Source organism: Danio aesculapii, chromosome 9, assembly GCF_903798145.1.
Source record: "Danio aesculapii chromosome 9, fDanAes4.1, whole genome shotgun sequence".
NCBI classification, from domain to species: domain Eukaryota; kingdom Metazoa; phylum Chordata; class Actinopteri; order Cypriniformes; family Danionidae; genus Danio; species Danio aesculapii.
This window is the reverse complement of record NC_079443.1, coordinates 18850611-18877008: the sequence shown is the minus strand read 5'-3', so window position 1 is coordinate 18877008 and position 26398 is coordinate 18850611. Positions and strand designations below refer to the sequence as shown.

General features: G+C 35.7%; 1 protein-coding gene across 2 annotated transcripts; it reads right to left on the bottom strand.

Moving 5' to 3' along the window:
• Positions 1–237: 237 nt before the first annotated feature.
• mphosph8 (M-phase phosphoprotein 8) lies at positions 238–25127 on the bottom strand. Of its 2 annotated transcripts, none has more exons than XM_056465126.1 (14): positions 24902–25127; positions 17043–17192; positions 15889–16917; positions 13688–13769; positions 13118–13597; positions 9104–9226; positions 8916–9004; positions 7983–8138; positions 7787–7873; positions 5858–6012; positions 5593–5750; positions 5359–5483; positions 5174–5257; positions 238–1381 (listed from the first exon to the last, which is right to left on the bottom strand). In XM_056465126.1, exons 1-14 carry the CDS (start codon positions 24998–25000, stop codon positions 1340–1342), a joined length of 2859 nt encoding a protein of 952 aa, XP_056321101.1. In that variant the 5' UTR covers positions 25001–25127; the 3' UTR covers positions 238–1339. The 2 variants fall into 2 exon arrangements, with proteins under 2 accessions (XP_056321101.1, XP_056321102.1); XM_056465127.1 differs by having other exon boundaries at positions 7998–8138; positions 24902–25126.
• Positions 25128–26398: the final 1271 nt, after the last annotated feature.

The window sequence follows — 26398 nt, the reverse complement described above, 5'->3', positions numbered from 1 at the left end:
AATAAGAATACAAACACATGCATATATATATATATATATATTTATCAGATGTGGTCAATATGGGTTTGAAAACGTAGTCTTTTTGTTGCAGCCCTTATGGATTATATACTGTAGTCAATTCTATTAGCCATCTCTAGTGTGTTTGCTGGCTACAGGCCACCTTTCCCATTTGAAAACATTTGAAACTGCATTTACTCTGCTTTGTTACACTGATGAAAGACTCTTAATGCTGCACACGTTTAGAGAACCGTTTATTCCTTGTTGCTGTATTAAAGAGAAAAGAATCAAATTGATTGTTATGGAAATATATGTACAGTTTATTTACTGTAAATAAACGAGGAAATGAATCAATGAGCAGTCTTTCTCTCACTTACTAATAGTACAATGACAGGATGAAGAGAGGTAGGCCATGAACGACACAATAAAACAACCCTTCACTGTACGTCCAAAAGTATATCGGACTCTTCAGTTCAGTCAAGAGATTTGACTTGTAATGTGAAATCTAATAGGAAATGAAACTGGGCTGGTGCTCAACCTGCATGACGACACGTGAAAAGAGTCACGATCGCTGCTAACCAGCATCAAAGTAATCCATTCTAATGATCGTTTCTACCTGGATGACTTCAACCTGTGTGGATCCTCCTCTCAGTGCAATCACACATTAGCCCTTAAAATAGTGTACAAGTTAAACGTACACTTTCATACATTTCTTTCAAAACAATGGCTTCATTATGTATCCAATTCAGGATTAAAATCACATTCTGTGCAAAGACAGTATGAAATATCAAGTTTTTAAAGCACACGCTTTTGATGGTCAGTCACACCGGTGTCCAGTTTTTTTTGTGGCCCCTCGAATGCAAAGCAACAGGGAGATGAGAACTGCTCATTCATTCCTTCATTCATTCTGCACACATCAGACGAGTGCGTGGTCTGGTTAAACACACCGAACATAAAACAAAACAGTGAGTGAGAATCTGGAGTGATAAATTATTCTATTTAAAAAGAAATGAAATAAAAGGAACACTATACAAACAAGATTTACAAATGACCTTCAGACGCAAGCCCGATTTATCATATTTCATGCTGACCTCGAGGGTGATGCAGTTTCAATCCACAAAAATCAGACCTCTGAAAACTGGTTGCAACACTTAGCTAAACAAGAACTTATAAGTCACGCTGAGAACTGTGACTGTTGTTATTGACCTGTTAGTATTACTGTCTTTCGGTTTATTCCACAAAAAACCAAACCATTTCTAAAGCATATCATGTTCAGCAGGTGTAGGAAAAGTCTCAGTTTTTGGAGAGGACGAGCTCCTGCAGTGACCTTCACCCTGTGACGTCACTGTAGCTGGACTCTGTATGCACAAATGAGGAGCTTCACCTGTGGAAAAAAAGAAAGACAGTTTTAATATTCATTAAGATTGCTTTCTTCACACTTTTTATAGTTGTCTATTCATGGTTTCCGCTATATTCATTCTTCCATGGAGGGGCGCCACACCAAAATACATATGGTTATATTACAGCTTCTTATTCAAAATGTTTTTTCTAATAGTGGGTTATAATCGCACTAAAACATATAAAAATGTAAGTGAACTATAATACGATTACAGAAAAGTTCGTTCTGTTAGTGCTGTGCATTATTTGTTAAATGCCGACTTCAGACTGCAAGATTTTAGCCCCAATTTTGACTCGCCGACAGGTTTTGAGAAATCGCTGACCAATGCCTGAAATCACAGGCAAATCGGTGCTCATTTACGTGAGTAACAAACATACAGCATGAACTATCAAAGCCGCGATCTGAGAGTATCGCCGATGAGTTGTCGATGCCCATGAGATATTTGGCGTTGCTAAATATCTGGAGCTGTCGGCGAATCAAATCATGCCATGTGAAATTAGTTTTGACTGAAAATAACATCGGAAATCACCTACAGCCAATGAGAGAGCAGCATCCACTAGTAAGGGCGTCTGCAGGCCAGCGGGAGGTTGAGGGAGAAGTTAAAACCACTCATTTTCAGTTTATTTGGACCCAATAAATAGAGGAAAAACTAGTGAACATTCGGCAGGAGCAGCCGTGTCTGTTTAAAAGCATCATGTGAGCAATATAACAAAAAAAAAAAAAGTTGATGAGAAATTGCTAATTCCCTTTAAACCAAGGTGAGCTAATATGTACATTTTCTACCCAAGTAAAGGCTTCTCCTCATTATGTAGTTAATAACAAAAGATATACTACATGTTTTTGGTTGTGAGACGTTTGAACAAAGTTGTCAGCGATTCTTCCTATTGTAAAGTCATGCAGTGTGAAACCCCCTGTCGCAGATCCATCTTGCAGTGTAAACAAAGCAGCGACAAAACGCTAGCCCAGATAGTCAAGCAGTGTGAACACATCTGTGAAGTCTGAACTCGGCATAACCTTTAAAGTTACATCCTTACTGACTGACAGGGCTGCGTGAGGCCAGCAAACACGACGTAGTTTTCAGTTACGATGAACCGTTTCCATAATTATACTTTATAGATAACGGTCTATGGTTCTGCATACAATGACCTTATCTTGCTGGAGTTTATGGCCGATTCACATTACTTCAGGACGCATCAATTCCGTTCTGTAGGTCTACTGGACACATTCATAAATATTCCAAGCAAATCTAATAAATGTTGGAGACATTCTCATTACTAGGGATGTCCAGATCTGATCACATGATTGGAAATCGGGCCCGATCACATGGTTTCAGACTCGACCGGAATCAGACATTGCCTCCTGATCCGGACTAAAATATATTCTCAGTATTTTTTTTACACATCTATAGTTATGCGGTGGCACAGAGTTAGACCTCTTTCTTGATTTTACACAGAAACAGCAACGTGTGCGGCATGATATCACTTTGTTGCAGAGACGCTATTGGTTAAATGCTGGCAAAGTAGAACACGGAAGCAGCTTGAACTGGAAAGCGTGAGTATGTCTGCGGTCAGGAGGTTTTATAAAGTTGATGACGACAACATTACCATAGCAAACTGTGAGATATGTAAACTTGGGATTGCCTGATGGGTATTTTAAGTTGAGATGCTGTTTGTTTAATATTAGATTTTTTAAATATTTACTGTTGCAGTCAAATCCAAAAGTGAAGAATTGATGTTATTTTTGAAAGCTACCTCACAGAAGTGCTCTGTTTGTTAACAGAGTTGTTGAATCTTAAAATAGGGTGAATTAAATAAAAAAAGAAACATCCTGGATCTATTTCTTTGCTCTTCTTTATTCTTTTTTTTTATGTATTATAGAAGTATCGGATTGGGTTTCGGTATCGGTAGATACTCAAAATCAAAGACTTGGACTGAAGGCAAAAAACCTGATCGCGACATCCCTACTCATTACATAAATGCATTAAATTGCATTTCAGTGTTTATTTGAGAGCGCACAAGAAAATTTGCGCTTGAGCAGCATACAGTATAATTGAGGGTGTACACCCTCACAGTATAATTGAGAAGTTTTGTACACAAACAGAGGAAATCTGCAGAGATTCACGTGCTGGTATTACATGAATGCGAGCTCAACTTGTAATGCTGCAGTCGGAACATTTGTCATTGAAATAAGGTAACATAGGTAGTTGGAAGATCTGTCTAAAAGGCCTGCCACCACAGCTGGAAAAAATCCTAGAGGAAAACCACTGCTATTATTAATGGATAAGATAAAAAATAAATACAAATTAATAAAGGCCGATCTGATAAATGGGTTAATGAAAAACTACTCAGAATGATTCTATGACAAAACATACAGTTTAGTTTTTTTATTATTTATATGCTCTATTCTCAGGTTTTGCTTTCTTGATGTTAATGGCACAGTGTAAATTACAGCGTTTTACATATTGTAATGTATTATCCAGAACAAAAATAGTCTGCATGAGTAAAATAAAAGGGCTATATGAATGACTGGTAATCTTCCAGTGAAAGTTTGATGCAACTATTTTAAAATTTCATAAGGTTCCTTTTACAGCATTGATAAAGTTTTTCTAATTAAAATACAATCAGTTGAAAAGACTAAGTCATTCATTTAGCATAAAACAAGATGAAAATGTGCGGTCAGAAAATTGTGCTATTGAAAATACTGTGGTAAAATAAATGTTCATATTTTAAAGACATGCTGCAGAACAATGGAGTTTAATGCAATGCTTGCTGTTTGATGTGAGACACACTTCATATTTTATTTCAATCAGACAGTGAAGATCATTGATTTTAAACCAACCGGATCTTAAATGCATCGAGTTTATAATGGTATGACAGTTTACCAGAGGCGTCTGAGAGGGCTTATTCAAAATTAAAAGTCCCTGTGCATACAGTACAATATCGAAAAGAGAAAAAAAGATAGACTAGACTACAATAGATTTGCTCTATCCATCAAGCTTGCAATTTATTAAAAAAGGGGCAGAGCTAAGTGGAGAAAATGATAAAGTCCTGCATACGTGTCAGATATTTATTCAGATATCTTTGGTATTCCCGTTTTGATACTTTATCTAAAATTGTCAATATTTCTCTTGAACCATGCAAGTTAATTGCTGTTTTTGGCATTCCAGTGACTTTTCAAAAAGGCTGTTAATCTTATAGCCTTTAGCTCACTTATAGCAGGATGATGGATTTTATTTTTCAGAAGGTCTTCTAAATCACCTCCCACCTTTTATATGGCTGCAATATTTGATGTCTTTTCTATAGAGAAAAAAAAGTTTATATTTGGAGGCTCCGCTGACATATTCTATAAAAACTGGGATCCTCTATTTATTATTATTTTTATTATTATTATTATTATTATTATTATTAAACCCATGGTTCCTTTTTTCCATTATGTTTTTAGGCTTGCTTACTAAGCAAATGTAGTCCTGTACTAATTAGTTCTATTCTCTGCCTTTGGGGTGACTGTGGGTTTGGAGAGTTCATGCTTACCCTTAGTATTACTTTTGGGGGGAAAAAAAACATACACTGTTTAACTGTTCAGAATAACATGGACAAAAATTGCATCAATTTTCATTTCATTCCATTCCTGATATTTTCAAAGAACCAGGAAATCCAAATTAGCCACAACTAGCTCTTTTACAGATGCGAAATCACAATTATTCATACTTGCGTCTGTACATGTACAGAAATGTACACAATCTCATATATTCTTTAAAGTCATGGTGTGATCAATTACCTTTGCTGTGGGGGACTCTGCCAGACGGATGAACATTTTGTTGGCTCCTTGAACAGGGCTAAAAGAGTAAATGAAATGGCTGTCCTGCAGAGGGAGCAGCACGCAAAGTCAGAAATACTGAAGACAATCAACAAAACAAAGAGGCTGTGCATTTGAAAGGATTAATAAAGACATCAGTGTCTTACCAAGAAGATGGGCAGCTGAAATTTGTCATTCAGGACCACAGCATGAACACTACAGGGCCCGCAGAGTCTAGCTGTGATTTCATTAAGGAAATTTGCATGGAAGATAAAGAGTAGGATGCCAGACCCTGAGACAGATAACACAATGATATTAAACACTTTGTTGGCATTCGAAATGACCAAATTTGACACACAGTTAAGGTAAGTGAAATTAAGGTTATCGACAATTTGGGTCACCTTCTCCAGGTGCATGTTGTGGGGGTTTGTAATTGAACTCCAGTGAAAAGTCTGGTCCCTCGCACAATCTGTGGCAAGCCAGAGGAAATACAGGTTCCAGCAAAGCCAGTCTGGTTTCAAAATAAGCTCTGATTGTCTCCTCCGCCACTGTTGATAACCTGTGAGATACGTTTGCACACACAAACGTGTCTTACTTTCATCACAGGTTGTATTTCTTTATATATATTTGCCAGTGATCAGTCTAATATGGCAATAAAACACTCACGTCTGCACGTGGTCTTTGACCAGATCATAAACCATCAGGTTGTTACTGAGTTTGGCATAGTTCAAGGCAGTGTTCTTGTGTTTGGACAGGATGTTGCAGTCAGCTCCATATTCCAGCAGGAGGCGAACCACATCTGCATTGCCCCTCTTACAAGCCTTAGAAAAACAATACAGTCAGTTCGACACAGTCCATAACACAAGCTATGACGTGATAGCACAAACAATCTAACAATTAAAGAACCACTTCATATATACATACAATTAAAAATTAAAGTCTGGTTTAATATTTATAAAAAATAAATAAATAAATAATATATATATATGATAGCCGTGCAATATTCTGCAAATAACAGCACTAGTTCAGCCTCTTCACCCTTCTGTATTACTCTGCCCACATACCGCAACAAGCAGAGGACACTATAAAGTTTGACAAATATTGCAGCTGTTGAACAACAAAATGTACTTTTGATGCTTTTTTTTAGTCGAGAATGTAGTTGTTTAGACTGCAACTATGCAGTTTATTTATAAGGATAGTGCCTGTTTTAAATATTTATAATTTCAGAGCATCGGATTCAGTGCACCGCCATCAGCCTGTCTGAGTATACCAAAGAAAGTGACTGTTGACGTTCTGCCACAAGATGACGACAGAGACAGCATAATAAGTGCTTGAGAGAGGAAAACAGCATTTTCTCAGTGTGAATTTCAAACTACAGCTGAAAATCATTATCAATCAGTTAAGTGAAATTCTAGGTCAATCTCTCGCTTTTGTATTTTGTAGTGCGGGTATTTATACCACAGAAACCGGTAGTGTTTGCTTTGTTTTGGCTCTTTCTGGGTTAATTATTGTGAAATCCGGATTACAACAAAAAAAAATTCTGGGAAATCTTTGTAGATTGGTGGTATTTTATGCCATTCAGCCTTATAATCTTAAAATGTGAGCAAAAATGACCCGTTTTGTCATCACTTTAGACATTACGCTAGAGAATCATTCAAATACTAGCTCTAAAGTGACGTATGTGAACTGGCAATGGTTTCTGCTGTCTTGAAGTTAGCTGCTGATGCGAATAGCGGAAGTAGTTCCTCGTACAAATGGGTTTTTAGACCCTCCATGTTTTTTTTTCTGTTCATACTCCAGTATGAGAGTTCAAGAAAATGTATATTTTTCTATATACACGATTTTGCTGTCAAACTGTTGTGTGAACGCAATATCATATAAGTAGCAGTGCAATATGGCTGTATATCGGCACTGGTGAGAGGCGTGCGTTGGCTCGAGGCCGCAGACCGAGTGCCTTAGTGCCCTCCACCAGTGTCGATATACAGCCGAGATACATATACATAGATTTATATATACATTTTATTACCTTTTTTTAAAAAATGGTGGTTTTCTTACTTCCTAGTCACCAAAATGATATAATTTTCTGCAAATATACACTATAAAATAAATTTCATAAACTTGCTATTCATCCAAAATTCCATAATGGACTTTAATAGACAATAACAAACATTAACTAGCTCAACAAGAACAAAAACAAATAATAATGTTATTTTGAACAACAATTCAATAAGCACATCAAAAGGATTTAAAAAATTCATAATAATAATGTGATGCTGGAACAATAACGATGAAAATTTTAGCTTAGCCATCACATGAATGAATAAAAGTTTACAATATATAATATAGCAACCAAAATCTTTAAATTGTAATTCTAATTAAATTTATTATTTCTGTTATTTCTATCTCTGCATCTGTTTTTTCCATCATATAAATGCCTTCTTGGTGAGCATTTGAGGTGAAATTTACAAACATTTTAAACTTGCAAACAGGAAAAAAATCTAGATAACTTGCCGTCCCAACTTAACCATCATGATCAATCTATAGTCAATAACGAATCCAGTTCCTCCTTCCACATCAGTTTAACAACCTTCTCACCTTCATGAGAGCCGTTTCTCCACCCAGAGTTTGGGCATTTACAGAAGCTCCTGCCTCCAGAAGAATGGCCACTGTCGTCAAGAAGTTCTGCACCAAACAGACTGAGAGTTATTAAAAGACATAAACCCAACATTTGACTATAACAGTCTTTATTAGTGAATAAAGTGAAAACATCATTTGTTTCCCTGAATAAAACCTTGGTTTTCTCCACCTTGTCAGCAGCATGCATCAGTGCCGTGGTGCCAGTCTTCTGTCTGGAGTTGACCTTCACTCCTTTCTTAATGAGCAGCCTGAGGATGTCATCCTGACCGCCTGCAGCCGCCAGCAGCGTTAAAGACATACCGCTAGAGTCCTGCAGGTGGCAGCACATGCAAAAATTCAGACACTATTAGTAGATGGCATAACTATTTTACCTGTGATCCTAAAATATCTTTCTGGATTGACTCAATTTAATTATTTAATTAAAGTAGCAGGTATGTATAAATAAACCGTTAATGATAACATAACTCTCTGCTAGGCATGTGCAATATTTATAGCAGATGATGATATGATCATAATTACTGTTTTGATCACTGATCATAATTAACACTGGGTAAACTGACAATATAGAATGCCACTCATTTGGAAAGTCTAGCATTCACTATGTGATGAAGCCCATTACAAAGCAGTTGGAACAATTATACTATAATCATTTCTAACATAAAATTCATAAGTTTTGAAAGCAAAAAACATCCCTTCATAGTTTTTTTGTTTTGTTTTTGTAGTTAATATTAGTAAATTACATTAATATTGTGTATTTTTTTTAACCAACAAACAATGAATTTAACGAATCACTCATAATGACACTATTCTGCCACCTTTTGACAATATTATACTCATTTATCCAAGTCAGCCCTACACCAGTCAATGCACCATAACAAAAAACATAATAAAAACTATTACCAAAAAATAAATGTTTTTTCAGTATTGCACACCCCTAAAGTCTTAGGTTTTATGCTCAATCAAGTGATGCTTTTCCCAGAGATCAAGTAATGAACTGCAGAATGACCCAGTTTCTCTGATGGGCCATTAATACAGATTAGACACAGCAGAGGCACAAAGAAAAATACAAGATCTATAAGCAGCGCACCTCCTGGTCCAGATTGTAGTCCTCTTTTGAACTAAGAGCACGTTTCACCGCCAAGTAATTCCCATTCTTCACTGCTTCTCGTAGCTCGGCTGAGAGTTAAAGAGTTAACAAAAAGCAAAAGGGGATGAAATTGAAGAATACTTGCAAATCTGCTATTCAGGAGAGCTGTGTGCTTTTGTGTTACTCACTGGGTGTTAAGGCTAGCGGAGAGAGATTCTCATCCTCTCCATTCAAGTGTTTCTGAAAGTCCTCCAGTGTCATCCAGTCCAGCTTGAGCTCCACGCCAAGATTAAGGGATGGTGGTCCCCTGTCTGTCACACAAAGCGACACGGTTACTGGTGTACTGGTGTTTCTCAAAAACAGTTTGAGATGCCTGTTATATTAGAAATCATCATGATAGTAAAGTGGTCCACCGCCTACATTGGACAAAAGCAAAATTAGCCAAATTTTCACCAACTATAAAACCCTTATGTAATAGATGTGAAGTAATGAGAGCTAATCACACACATGTTTTGGTCATGTTCTAAACTTACCAAGTTCTGGCAATTATTAATCAATTTCTTTTCAAATATTTTGCATGTATTAATTGACCCTTGCCCTATTGTAGAAATATTTGATTTAATTACAGATCACAGTTTAGACAATAACACCAAAAGTATGATTTCATTTTTAACATTATTTGCTAGACATCTTATACTGCTCAAATGGATTTCCTCCTACTTTTAATCATTGGATTAGGGATCTTTTGTACCATCCTGCAATGGAGAAGATTTGATACTCCACCACAGGTTGTAGTCAAACATTTTATCTTATTTAGCAGCCAGTGCTGACATATGAAGAGCAAATGGATCCAAACTTAATATTTGCAGTTTGACCGTTGTTTATTTGTTTATCACATTTTTTTGTACCTCCATTTTATTTTATATCTATAATATTTTATTTCTTTATTTTATATTTGCTAAGCCTATTGTGATTCATTGTGTGTGTGTGTGTGTGTGTGTGTGTGTGTGTGTGTATGTATATGTACATATAAGAGAACTTTTATCTACTTGTGTTGTATGTGTGTATATATCATGGCGATGTAAAACAGATTTAATATGTGCATAATACTTTGTATAGAAATGGTGCAGTGGGGCTCTGTTGGAGCAAAGATAATAAGTGCGTTCGACTTGCAGCGCTGCGCAGATCGATCAAAAGCTGTCTTAAAGCGGGACATGCTTGTTAGAAATTGTCCGGATTGATGCTGCGCCGATGCCATGTGACTGTCACATGTGGCATCAAAGTACAGCGACAGCACTCCGAGATCAGATGACTGATTCAGGCCCTGCAGCATCTGAAGAGCGACTGCACGAGCTCTGATGACGACACTGATATTACACGATTGGCCGAGTTCACCGCATGACAACAACCACGTGTGTTTCGGATTTATTATTGGACAGATTCCGATTCACAAATTTCAAAGCAAACGATTCACTTTTCATACCCTATCTTGTACACATCATGCTTATTTAAAGACTGCAAATATTTTACTGCAGTAATCATGTTTTGTTAAATAATCTGGTTATAAAGGCTAGATTGTTTGCACAGGTTTATTTTCAACCTTTTTTATACAGAATATTTACTGCATTCAGCTTCATGAACGATTTAAATGATATATTTTAGTAAATAACCTAAATATTAATTAAAATAAGTCTTACAGACTTAAATAAAATAATTATCATCATTGATCCTGCCACCCTAAAGGTTTCTTAACAAACTAAGTAAAGAACTATTTTACTAAATAATTATAAATTGATTTTTAGGATTATAAATTTTTTTTCCCTGTCTAGCCGTTTATACCTGCTCTTTCTGGGAAACCTCTACTTAAAGTGTAGCTCACTTATTTTGGATTAAAGTGCTTTTTTGAAAATGCTTTCATTATCAAAATAATCTTAATCATTGTTTAAGACTTAATCAAAACACCTTGTTTTGGTGTTTACACTAATATATTGGAAAGTTTTATATCTATAAATGTAAATAAATGTAAACCCATTTTTAGCATATTCAAACAAGAAGTATTAGCCTAGAGTGATGTTTAAACTCCTAGAATTTGTGCTTATCAATTCCCCTTAATTCTCTCATGCAGTTGTAATATTTAATTCATAATTCCCTTATTGTTGAAAAACTTTGAGCCCCGAAGTGTCCGGCTTGGCGACTCTGTTTTTAACTCCGCCTCCGCCTGCGCTCGGCTAATCTCGTTGATCACCAGCTGCAGCTTTGCTTTATGTCGAACGCACCTAATTTTTTCAAGTTTTTCAAATCTTTTTGAAATTGTTGTTTTATTGACCAAAATATTAATGAAAGATCTGAACAAAAATAAATCATCATGATAGTTTCCAATAAATGTATAATAATAATTTAAATAAATAATATTTACTTACTTTACTTTATAATAATAAAATGTCTATGGATTACACAAGATGTGCTATAGCTAAATAAAGTCCAAATTAGTAATGTATGATCAAAGGGGGGACAAATTAATAGCAGTGTTTCTAAAACAATTGTGAATTTGATCTAAAAAGTTGATATGCCTATCAACATTTATACAAACTAGATTTTTTCATTATTATTACTATATATAGCTAATAATAAGGCTGTATAATAAACAAGAATTTAGTTGAAAGGATGAAAGTATTAATTTCCTAATTTCCAACAGAAACAGCTACTTTATAAGCTCTTCTTGTTAAAGGTATATGAAGATGGAGGGAGCATGTTGCTCATTTTACGAGTCCCATAGAGTTAAGAGTTGAGTTTTAGCATTTTTCAACCCATTTAACTGATATCTAGGTCTGGAAGGAGCACCTTTAGCTTAGCTTAGCATTAGCATCTCGCTCAAAAACGATCAAAGAGTTGTGTAAAGATCATGTTTCAGGAATATTTTGTTGTAAATTTACTACTGTAAATACATCAAAACACAATTGTTGATTAATAATGTGCTTTGCTAAGTACTTCATATAGGCAGATATTCTCAATATTCAGATTTTATTGAGCCCTCAGAGCCCATATATTGAAATCCATCAAATATTGCTCTATCAAAACCAAACATCAATGGAAACTTATTTATTCAGCTCTCAGATCATGTAATTTTTTTTAATCTAACACTTATGACTGGTTTTGTGGTCCATGGTTGCACTGCACAATATTGTTAAAAAACTGACATTGCAATATTTTCACTGTAATATATATTGCGATATAAATGCAATTTCACCAGATGACTTGAATAGCTTGTATAGAATTCATAAATTTATATTGATTAAGATGATTCTGTAGGAGAGCATATCTGAATAAATTATAATAAAAAAAATGACAAGCAATGTTAAATACAACAGAGAAAAGATGCAAATAAACAATGATTTATGATTTTCTGGGGAGTCAAACAGTATTCAGAAGCAGACATTAAATAATCACTGCATAATAATAATAATAATGATAATAATAATAATAATGATAATAATAATAATGATAATAATAATAATAATGATAATAATAATAATGATAATAATAATAACAATCATAATAATAATAATGATAATAATAATAATAACAATAATAATAATAATAATAATAATAATAATAATAATAATAATAATAATAATAATAATTAAAATAATCAAATAATTGCTTTAATATCAACAGATTTACCCAATTCTTTTAAAACTAAAGTCAACCAATCACTTTAAAAGGAACGTTTACTCACCTGTTTAAAAGTAGTATTATAACACTGTTTTGTTTTCAGTAAATAATTGTATAATGTACAATTAATCTTTAAGCTACAAACATTTAATTTTTGGGGCCCAAATGGCTTAAATTAGCTTCAAATCATTCCAGTCACAGGCCTTAAAAACACATGCAAATAATAAGCTTCTACTCTAATGTTAAAATTTGAAATGTCTCCTCTATGTTGTTAACTGTAATGTTTGGTCAATTATAATCCAGACTACACTGCAGATCCCTGCGATGTGACTATTGCAGTATTGATGCTAAAACAATATATTGTGTAGCCCCAGTCCATGGTCTCATTAGTTTGCAAAATGGAACTAAACCACACTGCGATTTCAGTTTCATTACTTGTGCAGCTCTACAGTAAGTTAACAGAATGATAGTGCCTCGAGGCATGATTTTAAAAGTGGATTTAACTTTAAATTGACAGGCCAAGTACAAACCAGGAGTTTTGTCCGAGCGTTCCACATTCTCCTGAGAGTCCTGATTGTCATCGCAGGCGGTGAAAACCCGTGATTCACTGTCATCCCTCCTTTTCCTCCTCTTGTCCTTCCACCTGGAGTCTTCTGTAGAGTCTGGAGACACAATTGACTCAGCCATAGACTTCCTTTCTAGCTCTTGCCGGGCCTCCTCTGCAAATCTCTGTGCCTCCTCCAGGCGTGCTTTCCTCTCCCGCTGCGCTTCCTCTATTCTTTCTTTCTTCTTTCTCTCCTCTTCTTCAATCCTTTCTTTCCTCTTTCTCTCTTCTTCTTCCATCTTCTCTTTCCTCTTCCTTTGCTCCTCCTCTCTCTGCTCCCGTTGTAATTCTTCTTTAGATTTTGGGGTCAGCTCGTCTGATTTGTCACTTTTCTCCAACTCGAATGACCCCTTCTCCTGTTTCTCATCAACCTCCATGGAGACGGGACTCTGACTGGATCGTGGGACTGATTTGTAAGAAATCAAGTCATTAAATCAGGTGATCAAACACTAAATTTAAGAATGAAACATTTACGCCAGCTACAAGTGTATTTTACCATCTTTTGTCTTGTCAGAATCAGGTTTCCGTCCCGGAGACTGCTTTGACAATTTTGTTTTCTTGTCATTTTTGCTGCCACCCTGAGAAGAAGTTCAAATCACAAACATTAGACTAGATTTGCTAGTGATGGCCAACAAGCAAATGTAAAGTGTCCAACTTGAGGTCTCTGTCTATGATATTCTGTTCTCTAGTTCTATTCCATGTTATTTTTGTTTGCAACTTTAAAATTACTTTAAAATTACTGCAGTGTTTTACAGTTGAATCAGCATGACTGGTGGAAAAAACTTGTAGGTCACAGCAAAAAGAGGCAGTTGGAGGTATCACTTAAGTCTGCCTACGAAAAAAGGTGCAGGATGACAGTGTCAAACTAATTGTTTGTAATCAGTAATTAGGGTTGTCACATGACTGGATTTCGGTACCGAAAAAAAAAAAAATCATAAAATTCTCGCTAACATTTGAGCACATTCCTAAACACAGCTGATTTGCCATTGAGCGATCTGCTGATGAATTGGCTTTTAAATGGCTTCAAAATGTTCCAGTGTCCCTGTATCTGTAGTTACACTCAGTAAACAGTGGTAGGGGGCTTGGTAAACCGATGAACTTCATGGCCAATCACGGTCATTTCTGTTGAGCTTATGAACACAATGGCAAATCAGCGTTGTTTAAGAACAGGCTCCACAGTGCTCAAATGTATGCAGGAAATGGCCGTTTTTAAAAGTTCAGTTTCAATGGTTACCGGATTCCAGTATCGTGACAACCCTATCAGTAATGCAAACTTTAAACTTTTGAATGGTAGCATATATTGTTTTTCTTATCCAACTTCTTTCCTAACAAGCAACAATGATTAATTAGTTCATAATTAATTATTTCAAAATCAAAAGGCTGAGCCTTGAATAAACATTGTGTCAGCTGGACTGAGCTCTGAGTTTTCCTTTTATTCTGTAATTATTAATATAATAATATCTAAAACATTGTTGACGGAGCTCAAAATTAAATGTTTTGCTTGGTAGTACCACTGCTCCTAACTTTACACGCACCAGCCAAAATTTAGGTGCACCCAAATTATGAGAACCATTTCTACAAGTTTTATATTAACAGATTTATGGCATTTGAAATTAACCCTAATCAAAACTAGCAAACAAAAAAAAATCTGCAAGCGCCCACCGGCCCTTCAAGCACTGCTGTATGTGAATAAGCTAAACCGAGTTAACAACAATAACTTTGCTGGGTTCTCACGGGTGGTGTCTAATATTGCACAGATGATATTGACACTTATTTTGTTATTTGCATACGTCATCTTAATAGCAATAATAGTCTTTTCGTGAACTGCAATTAGTTTAATCTTAGTGAATGAAAGCCCTTTTGCGATGGTCTACACGATTTTAATTTGACATATAGCTGCGACTTGTACGGCTGACGATTAAATAAAAAATTTAATAGAACCTCTTGCACTAAAATTGCAAAGATTCATTGGCAAACCCTGTTCCCTGCAAACTCCTTCTCACCGGCTTTGCGGTGAATGGCTAGTCATTTCATAGCAGACTTTAAACCACTGGAAGTCTATTATCCACTCTTCGAAAAGTGTAAATGCTGGATTAACATTCACCACATGATCACTAATCAGATGTGCCATTATTCGCAACTTTAAGTGATTTCTAAATAAAATCTGTCAGTGTTATTTTTTATTCTCTCATCTTTAGCGCTTTACATTTTCGTGGTTGTAGCTAATTGTCATCTGAACCCATTCGCATACAGCGCAGTGGGCTAATAAGAAGAGCTTGAAGGCGGGACAAGCATTGCGGGCTTTTGTTTACTCCAAGTTGACATGACGACTGTTTTAAACCTTTCCTGAGCGCTGGGTTTGGCGTTTTTAGTTGCAAAGCTGCATTCTGTGTGAATTTTTCATTGAAAACCGGTCCCACAGCAACAATTTATGCACTCGCACTAATGCTCCCAAAATATCTTGAGATCGCATAGAAAATTTTGGGCATATTCGCGAATTGTAATTTTAAGCCCTGGTTGAGAACCTAATTGAGCTTTTGGGGTTATTCATAGTCTGCTGAAAGTAAAACGTTACTGCTTTTACAATTAAACTTCCTGTTAATGCTGGAAAGTAGATTGTGACCTTTTGGTATTAGTTATTTGAAAATGATTATTACTGCATTCATAGAGCAAAAATAAAGCTCGATATAAAAAAACCTTTGGTGTCGTGCTCTTGTTCTGGTCCGCTAGTCTTCGTGGTGCTCGATCTTTCGCCTCACAGTTCAACAGGAACTTCTCAAAGAGGTTGGAGGCACTAGCTTTGTCACCAGCTTCTTCCTTCGCCTCCTCCTCTCTGGGTTTGATGGGGGCTGTTGAGGCTGTGGAGGATGAGGAGGAGGAAGATGCAGAGGAGAGCCTCTGAGAAGATGTAGCGGCTTCTTGAGCTTTGCTTTTCACCTTTGCCTTGGGTGTGGATGTGGCCGCCCCTGTGTCACTGGAATCAGGCTCCTCCTCACTGCGAGAAGACTTGCTAGTGCTCTTGCTACCAGTAAAGCTCTTGATCTTGTTCAAACCAACGTCTTTGGCCACTGCCGATGAAGCCTCTGGTTTTTTAGGCTTCTTCTCTAGAATCAAGTCTTTGAAACCTTGCAGCTTGATGTCAGACTTTTCTTTCTTCTGTTTGACCTGCTTGAGATCGCCTCCACTTTCACTACGAACAAGCTTCTCTGTGATTTTTGTTGTCGTTTTGAAGGAATCATTCGTTTCTGTGTTTGTCGTATCATCTGTGTGGGACTCCGAGGGCGCGTCACTCTTCTCATCTTCATCTGAAGAATCGATATCTTTTTTGGACTTGATTTTCTTTTTCTTGCGTTCCTCTCCGCTCTCTTTCTTCACCTTTCCTGCATCTTTAGGCTTGTCAAGCTTCTTCTGTTTCTTAGGAGTAACTGGGACATCCTCATCATCGGAGTCGATGAACCTCTTCTTGGTCTCTTTTTTAGAAGGTGCGGGTGAAGGATCCCTGCTCTCCTCCTCTTCGTCAGACTCAGGCGCAGGCAGAGGCTTGTCCTCTCGCCATTTTTCCTTCTTTTTTTTCTTCTTCTTCTCCCTCACAGACATCTCATCATCCGAGTCCTCCATTCTCTTCTTTTTCTTCTTCTTCTTTTTCTTCATAGGTGACTCTTTGGGTTTCTCTTTATCGCTGTCACTCTCAGAGTCGGCATCAAACAGGTCACTCTTCATCGGAAGCTTCAGGTACAATGGACATAAAATTAGCATTCAAAAAAGACTTAATCAAGTAGACCAGACATTACATCGCCCGTACTAGGTCTTGGAAAAACTGTGCTTATATGAACACATCTTAAGAGTCTCACCATGGCAGGTTCTTTTTTTGGCTTCAACTCAGCCAGAGCCTTCTTGTAGGCCAGCAACACCTCCTTGCAGTCGTCCAGGTGAGCTTCAGGTTCCCAGGTGTCATCTTCCGAGGAGTAGTTCTTCCATCGCACCCTGTACAGCACTTCTCCCTATAAAAATATTCAAGGGCAAAGATTATAACCAGACAGTTCCAATCTCCACCAGCATTGCCCTAATTCATGCCCATAATGCATAGTAAGCTGAGTGGAGGGGGAGATAAAGACAAACATCATAGCTTCCCACAAATGCATGCTGCTGTTCACCACTGCGTGCATCGAAAATAATATATTATTGCTGGATTTGCAAGCTCAGAGTGTAAGGCACGCATTTACACAATTATAATTTAATTTAAAAATTAATGCCGTTAATTAACCATTTGCATTGCGTCTAAATATTTATAAACTTTAGAACCCCTTTCTGTTTATTAATCTGATAATTAACTGAAAGAGACACAAAACATCACTTACATATTCTGATATTCCTATGCTTGCTGAAACAGCTATTAGAGATTAAAAGAACCATAAGAGATGACAGAGGCACCGAGTTCGCAGAGGTCAAGGATGATTTACTGAGGCTGGTCAGTTTAATGCTTACAATAAAGGAGGACATGCCTCAACTGAAACTCCTATCAAATGATTGCAATCAAAACATGAAGTTTGGGAGACTTATGAGGAGAGGAGGATGTTCTTCACAGATTAGGAGCCATGACCTTGGAAGAACAGACCTTGGGCGACCTGCCCAAGTGCTGATAAACAAATTCTTTGCTATGCTTTAATGTGTTTTCTGACACATATATCCTATGATTGTAGAGATTTATTACTGTACAACAAGTGTATAACCCTAGTTCATAAAATTAACTATTTTATTTTGCTTTGGAGAACAAAGGGATTTAGTGTTGTTTAACAGAGTCGTTTCATTATAATGGTTTGGTTAACATTGCTAGAAGCAATAATAAATATATATTTTTTATTAAATAAAAAGGCAAACGTATGTGTTGATGGGCATGAATACTGTATAAAAGGCTGGAGCACACAGACCAGCAGCACACTTAGACTTCTATATATTGTAAGTCTTTTAGGCCCCTTGTTCTCAATAGAGAATAAGGTAAAGGACTTTGTTTAGTTCTTGTATTTGTTTTATTCATCTTTTTCACTGGATTTATTTAGTTAACAAAAGTATTTTATTCATCTTTTTTCTGGAGTGGAGATTTGATTAATTCGCAGAATCCATCAAGACAACTTGTCGTAAGGGATGAATCTAATTATTCCTTGAAACACACAACAAAAAATAGTCCTAAACAAAACTGAAAGAAGTATAGTTATCAGAGGATCCTGGTACTCTATTTAATTAGACTATTAATTAATAGCATTTATCAATCTTAGTTCATGTGAAATTATAAATTTACCAATGCATTATGACAATAATCAAATGTTGTACCTGTTAATGCACTGTAAACAAACATAAACACTTTATTACCTAACATAATAAAGGTTAATTAATGCTAGAAAATTCTTCCTTCTGTTAAACAAATGAACCTTTATTGTAATGTGTAACCAACAAACTAAAATATAAGTATAAATATTAACTGTTTAATATAAATATTAATTGTTAACATTAATTTATAGTAATAATAATAACCTTAACATTAGACAATGCAATCACTAACATGAATGAACAGTGAGCCCTAATTATTCAGAAATGTACATTTGATCTTTGGTAAATGTTACCAAAAACTACATTGATGATGTTAATTCCAGGTAGCTTGTATGAGAAAACATTTTAATACGCATAAGTAAATTAAATTAACACCAACTAAAATGAATTAACACCAAAGAAGTATTTCTCTTTGTTTGTTTATGTTAACTAATGTAGTTTAATTAAGTTAACAAACTTATACAGTAAAGTGTTACCTATAATGCTGAGGTTTAATTATCCAGTGCTACTATTCAATATAACAGCAAACACTCACGTAAATGAAAGCAAACATTTGGTTTTCAGCTATTAAACAGTAGTCAGGCTGTAGTGTCACATTATCACTAGTGTCGTGCACTACATGACAGACGGATGAGAAGGGGGATGTTTATAGGACGCATTAAGGCAGTAATTAATGCTTAGCAGATGCATCCCAAGCGCCACAGGTTAGTTTCAAAGGGAAGTTCATTATCCTCTGCGTTGCTAAGTAACAAACCCAGCCGATTCCCTGCTCCTCTCATTTCCTGCGACTCTGGCTGGAGGATTAATAATAGCTGAAGATCAAAGGCAAATAATGCTTAATCCAAAACGAGACAGAGCATGGGCTTCCTCTGCTCTTTTTCGCCCAATAGTTTCAAAACACTGGCAACCAACTTTTTGTGGATGTTGTACGAATTGCCACATTGTCTGTCTTAAGGAAAGACACGTCAGGTAAATAGGGCTCAAATAAGTAGTAGCCATATTTCCCCATTTGACTGATTATATTATGAATGGCAAAAAATGGTATTTGAAGTTTTCTAAAAGGACACATTTAAATACGGAAATTGGGCATTATCAAAAATTAGGGGTGTAACAGATCACGGTTGAGCCATGATTCGTACGGATCACAACCCAGAGTTCAGAACACACGTGACCCCGCGGAATAATACATTTTTTTGCTAGTAGATTAATCCTAAATTAGTAACGATCGCAGAGAGATCGCCTCTCACGTCATTCAAATCACATGTATTAAAGCATTCAGACTTGCCTGTAAAATATAATGATGACGGACGTAGTTGGGTTATTCGAGATGTGGTGGTTTCATTAAAGATGCTTTCTGTCACTACTTGTTTAGCCTGCCTTAATGCATTTAGTGTAAGCTGCACGATTAATCATTAAAAGATCAGGATCTTTACACTATAAATGATGGTGATTTGCTTATGTTTATTAATCCTTCAAATCGCTGCATTCAAATCTGTGTTCGAAAAACACAAAAATCAAGAAAGAGATTGAGTCTTTTGAGCTAGTTATGAAGTTACAGTCAAATAGCACAGAAGTACTGCGATATAACAGTTTATACATGATGTTTAATAAGTGAACAACTGAATCATTTATTGAAAATGAGACTAAAAATAAATGTGGCTTGTACAAATTATAATGTTAGATTTCTACATTTAGCATCATCAGCTAGTAACAGTAGTAGTAACAGTGAATTTTTCAGAGTACTAAATATTATTTATTTTTATTCAGCTGATTATTTCTTCATTTTATTTTTAACAAAATTACAGGTTCTAAGATCTGTTTGTTAAAACCAAAAGTGTCTTGCAGTGCTGTTTTTGTAATAAATGGAAAGCAAATTACATTTGTCTCTCCTTTTGGCTGATCCGAAAAACGCTCCGATCCATGACTAAAAACCATAATGTGATCCGAGCCGTGAGATTTGTGATCTGTTACTGCACTATTAAAAATAAACATTGGATAAAGTCAAGTTCGAAATACTGCTTTCATTACATATATTTTGTAAATTAAATCCCCAAAATACCGTCCTTATAAATATTTGATTCTTTTATATATAATCAAATATTTTTTTAAGGAGGGTATTTTGACAATTTAATTTACAAAATACAGAGAACAGCCAGAATAACTAAAATTCTGAATGATTGGTAGAACAACATGTAAATTATGAACACATCCCTGGTATTCAAAATGAGTATTTATGGCTCAGATCACAGACAAACACATTTAAAATGTGGGGTTCTTTATTCAGATTAAATTATGATTTAAAAATAAAGATGGGCTTATTTTTATATATAATCCATATATAAGTGATCAATATCTTTCAATTTATTCAATTCATTAAAAAAAATGCAACCAATTTTTAGGTTCATCGAATATTTTCCCCAAATTTGGGTTAACACCAAACATTTTTAGTGTATTTTGGATGTTTACTATCCATCGCACTGTGGAAACACTTCCCAAAAATCCATAAACTGATAGGTGGGTGGAAAAAAACAAATGTTTTTGCCTATAGTTTCACCTTAATGTACCTAACCACTGCAGTAGGTTAGTGATTTTTCAAGAGTCTTGGCTTAAAGTGCTACTTTCCTACACAACAGCCTCTGTGCATGAACAAGGAGCAGCGAGAAGCGGTTAATCACTGTATTTATGTAAACAAGTGAGTTAAAGGCACAATTGTCTGTGTGTCTGCCAAACAGCAGTAGTCTAGTAAGCACAGGCTGTCAGTTGATCTGAAAGTGGTTGTTACTGGCTCATGGCCATCACTGACTGTCTCATGCTGCACTCAGGATGAATGGACACCACTGGGATAAAATCGTGACAAACCCTGAGACTGACATTTAGAGACACAGAAATACTTCTCATTTAAAAAGTCCTTCTGTTACACTGCTTTCTTCCAGGGGCAGAAATTGATATGGTCTCAAGGTCTTAACAAAAACGCATTAGGTATTTACATATGCATCAACTATGTGACTAATGTAATTTTTGTGCCATTGAAATATACTTCTTATTTTTATATATTACATTTTCATTATAGTTGAGTCTTTAGTGAAAGTTTTTGTTCTAAAATGTCTATTGCCATTAGTTTTAGCCATGCATTTTAGTGCATCAAATTAATTGGAAGAAATATTAACTTTGGTCTCATTTGTCTTATTTCTAGAAACAATAATTGTTTTACTTTAAGATAACTTTAATAACAATGTTGAAAACATAAAATTATTGAAATCACAATAAAATGTAAACAATATTAATGACAGCGGTGTTATTTTAACATTCAATTTAAGGCCGCACGGTGTTGGAAAAATCTGATATTGCAATATTTTTATTTTTCTGCAATAAATATTGCGATATGAAAATCTCTATTTGGTGGTTTAGGGACAAAAATGTAATAATCACATTGCAATAAATGATTTTCTTCCTTTGCTTTGTCCTGTTTTTAGTCCAAATGTCTAAAAATTCTTAGATCAAGTAAAAATAGTGTTTTGTTTTCACCTTAAGAAGAAATAACTTGTTTTTTTCCTTAAAACAAGCTAAATTATCTGCCAAATGTGGCAAGTAAAATAAGTACAAAAAACTTTGTTGCATAAATCCTATCAATTCTGTATAAATAATTATATAAAATACATTTTTGTTACACCACCAAACATCATAATGTTGTGTGCTCAAATATTCTAAATTCTCTTAAAATGCTCTGTCACAGGCTTTAAAACACATGCAAACTATACAAATAAGGTGTTCTGTGGCTCCCGGTCAACTATATGTCAGACTCAGCATTGGATATCTTGCGATGTGACTATTGCAGATGTACACATTGCGACATTCAAGCTGAAACAATATTGTGCAGCCCTAATTCAATAAATATATCTGTATAAAATAACATACTCTTTTATATATATATATATATATATATATATATATATATATATATATATATATATATATATATATATATATATATATATATATATATATAAAACATTGTGCTTTATTCAGAGTGACTTTTGAAAGTAATTTTGATTTTTTTTACATTCAAATCCTAACTGTTCAGACAAAATATTTCATGTAATTTTAAAATGATAAGTGTTACACAATAATGGGTGGTCTTATTAAGTTTAAATAACAATAATATAAAATAAATTGAACCACGAATAGCTGTGGTTATAAATGAAATAAAAATAAAAATGCAGCTAAGAAAAAATGGTACAAATAAGTGTATTAGTTCCTTTAACTAGTGAACAAATTGTTGCACAAATGAGCTTACAATATCACATTAGCCTCCATGTAGTTAAATAGCTTTAAAGTGTACTTTCACCCACTTCTAAAGCATAAGTGGTGAGGAAGATCCTCTCACACACACAGATAGACTCAGTGACCCCCCTCATTAGAGATACATTAGTGCCTGCGGCTCAAAGGGCACAGAGCAGCAGAACACTGGATTTCACATGCTTTGAGCGTTATCTGTCCTCCAAACACTGACCTCGTCAACACTCTTTCCCAAGATTCACATATCTCAACCAACAAGAATTCATCTGCAAGTGTTGTCTTTTCAGTTTTCTCTGTTCACTCCACAGCATTACACATTTTCCTTTTCGAGTTATTCAACAACAAAATAACAACCTTCCCATTGTCACACAGCACCTGTTCTTTGAGTTCAAATGACGCACACATCCACAGAGAGGCGCACACATGATATTTCTAGATTAGACGCTGCTGAATGGAGCCTCATATAAATAAACTGAAGCAGTCTGGCATGAAGCGATCGCTCATTCTCGCATTTGCCGCAGCTGGAAGGACACTGTAAAACAGCCTCGTAGAAATCATTCAGTCAGCATTTCACATGTGCTCAGGGAAACCCAGCATCTCCAGTCACTGAGGTGATGAAAGTGGTCAGTAATGTGATACTACTCCATTTCTCTCTTTATGAGGCCTTAAGGTAAAGCAAGTATACTAGAACAGGGAAATTCAGATTCTAAACAGATCTCAAGCTCCAAAACACACAGCAGAGGCAAATGCTTGTGAGCAATTTCATGCAAATGTCAACCTTGCCATGACAAAAATTAAGTTTTCACCAAAATAGCAAAACCGCTTCTTCATTATGTGTAAGCAAGTATTTAACAGTATTTTAAAATACTCCAAAATGTGTCTGTCAATGTTTTCAAACTATTTCATTTGATTTACCAAAGTCACACAAGCGACAATTTCACATCTGTCATCCATATCAGAGAGCTGTCACATCCATAACGCATGTTTATTGCCCTCATTAAAAATATAAACAATGTTTACAGATTGACATTTTTCTTAACACTGGAATTGGAATTGACATTTCATTTTTCATAACGCTGGAATTGCTCTTATCTAAAAACGCTTCACACAGAACACCACCACTATTCGAGGTCTGTTATGGGATTAGAAAACCTAAAAACACAGACTGATCATTATAGTTTAACAATAAATGTTTTGTAAAAGAAAATGCTGAATCAGTGTTATGCATTCCAGCCATTAGGATCATGTATTAGTTATTTAGTTAGTTCGTTGTTTACACTGTGTGTGGACAAGCATTAGTTATAATAATAATAACCTTAATAACCAGGTAGGTCAATTTACAATGAAGACCTGGCCAAGAGACAACATAAAAGCAGATACGAAGCAGCAGGGACAAAATACAATATCAGTTCCACAGATGCTGATAACAATATATAAAAGCAAGGGAAATACTAAAAACAGTGATCTTGTACTATTAAATGGATTGAACTTTAAAAGGATGATAGTGGAATGTAAATGTTAAGCTTTAATGTCTGCTGTTATCTGATCATAAGCGTTATGTTTAGTTATGCATCAATATTTACTTTAGTATAATGTGTAAACAACTAATAATGTCCCATTTCACATATATGGGTGTAAGTTATAAACAAAAGGTGTGTGTAACGTTAGACCCTTTAAAAGGTTTAACAGCACTGCTGTCAGCACAACTGCCATGCATTTAAGGCGTGGGTTGATTTACTCCGCTGTTTAAAGTATTAATTAGGCTGGACTTTAAACTGGTGCGATGTAAACAACAGGAGCAGGGCGCGTTTGAATGTGAATTTGTCTCGCGCCACTGCTCAAACCGGGCGGCGAGCTGAGCTGAGCTAACGTTAACCGTCAGAAAGTTACAGCGAGTGAACGCAGGCTCTCTGTGCCGCGGGAAGTTGCTGTTTTAAGGCGAGCAGCCCTTAAAAGCAGCAGATCCACTATTTCCTTGGTGTTATCCCATTGAGTATACACGTGTCTGCAGTATTTACTAAGGACAGTAATAGCTACATGCTACATCGCTAGCAAGATGGCATCCGAAGCGACACTCTCTCTCTCTTACCTCCTCCACTCGCACGTCAATAATCCTCTCCACTTCATATACATCTTCTTCATCCTGTTCGCTGTCTCCAGGCTCCACTCTCTCGGCTCCGGACGCCATTATGCTTTATTTAAGCAGTGTATTGACGATAACAAGTCGTTTATATGTATATGCTAACAGCATGAAGGCCGCACGACAGCCGAACTAGTGCACATACACACGGACACAGCAGCAGTGCGCTGTCGGGGATAGTTCTCTGGGTTGCCAGATCACGAAGGAATAACCGACAGAATAAGGATGGAAAAAAATCTCCCCAAGGTCGCGTGTAATATGCGGACATGGCAACACAGGTAGTACTACGACTAGATGAGTATCCTTGTGTGTTGTGCATGACAGATGATATGACTGAGGTTATCGTCTCCCAATGCTAAATATATCACTGGCTTCAAAGACAAAAAAAAAAAAAAATCGATGGCGTATACTAAAATACTTAATTTCAGTGCAAGTTAAATGTCTTGTTTGATTTTATGACAAAACAATTAACAAATGAAAATATGTTAAATAAATTCGTTACAATTTCGATTTAACAACATTAAGAAGTGTTACTTTTCATGTGGAAAATGTAACCGAATATGCTTTTTAATGAATTAATCACTTAAACATACATACTCGAGCACAGATTGACTTGTCATTTTATTGTAGCCTACATAGAGCAACTATAATGTTTATATACACATATTGAAGCATTAGAGGTTAAATAAATATTAGCATAAGTATGAATTGAATTATGCTTATTATTAATAATAATAGTTATGTTACATTTTATTTGTTTTTATTTGGTATAAATGATCTGATGGGTATTTTAAGCTGAAACGTCACAGACACACCCTTGAGAAACCAAAAACATATTTTACATCTGGTTAAAGGGAGAAAATAGGAGCCCTTTGAACGTTGTTACTTGCTGTTGAGACTAAACCCGAGATACTTAAGAAATTCAGTGAATGAAACATTGAATCAACATTCAAACGTTTAGAAAATTGTAGAATTTTCATCATCTTTGCACTTTTAAATAAAGTTTTTTCGATGTGAAGCAGATTCAAAAACACAGACCCATTGATGAATTTAATAAGATAATTAAGTGGTAACTGGGTGTTATTGAACATTATTTATAAATACCTGCTATTAACATGCAGAATCACGGTGTGGGCCTAGTAAAGGCTTCCTGTAGGTTAGGTTTGGGCCAGCCATGAAGGGCCAGTGTGGGACTAGCACTAAGGTGCCAATGTTTTGCCAGTGAATAAACTCATAATGGCCTTGTTCTGGTTCCTGGAGGCCCTTAGGTCGTTTCATCACCCTGTCGGTTGGCTAGTTGGTTTGGTGAGATAGAACAAGACGTGAGCCATCGCAAGACGACAACACTGTTGAGTTTCGTCTGTGCTAGTTTTTTTTATGTCATTTTGGTGTGTACCAACCAGTCTATGGTACCAACCCTTATGGTCGTCCTAGAGATCCTATTAA

Coding starts and splice junctions, on each gene's coding strand:
- mphosph8 (XM_056465126.1), bottom strand. CDS start 25,000: ATGGCGTCCGGAGCCGAGAGAGTGGAGCCTGGAGACAGCGAACAGGAT. Junction 17,193..24,901: donor TTGACGTGCGAGTGGAGGAG/GTAAGAGAGAGA, acceptor ATATTTTTATAG/GGAGAAGTGCTGTACAGGGT. Junction 8,139..8,915: donor ACTACAATCTGGACCAGGAG/GTGCGCTGCTTA, acceptor TGCCACCTGCAG/GACTCTAGCGGTATGTCTTT.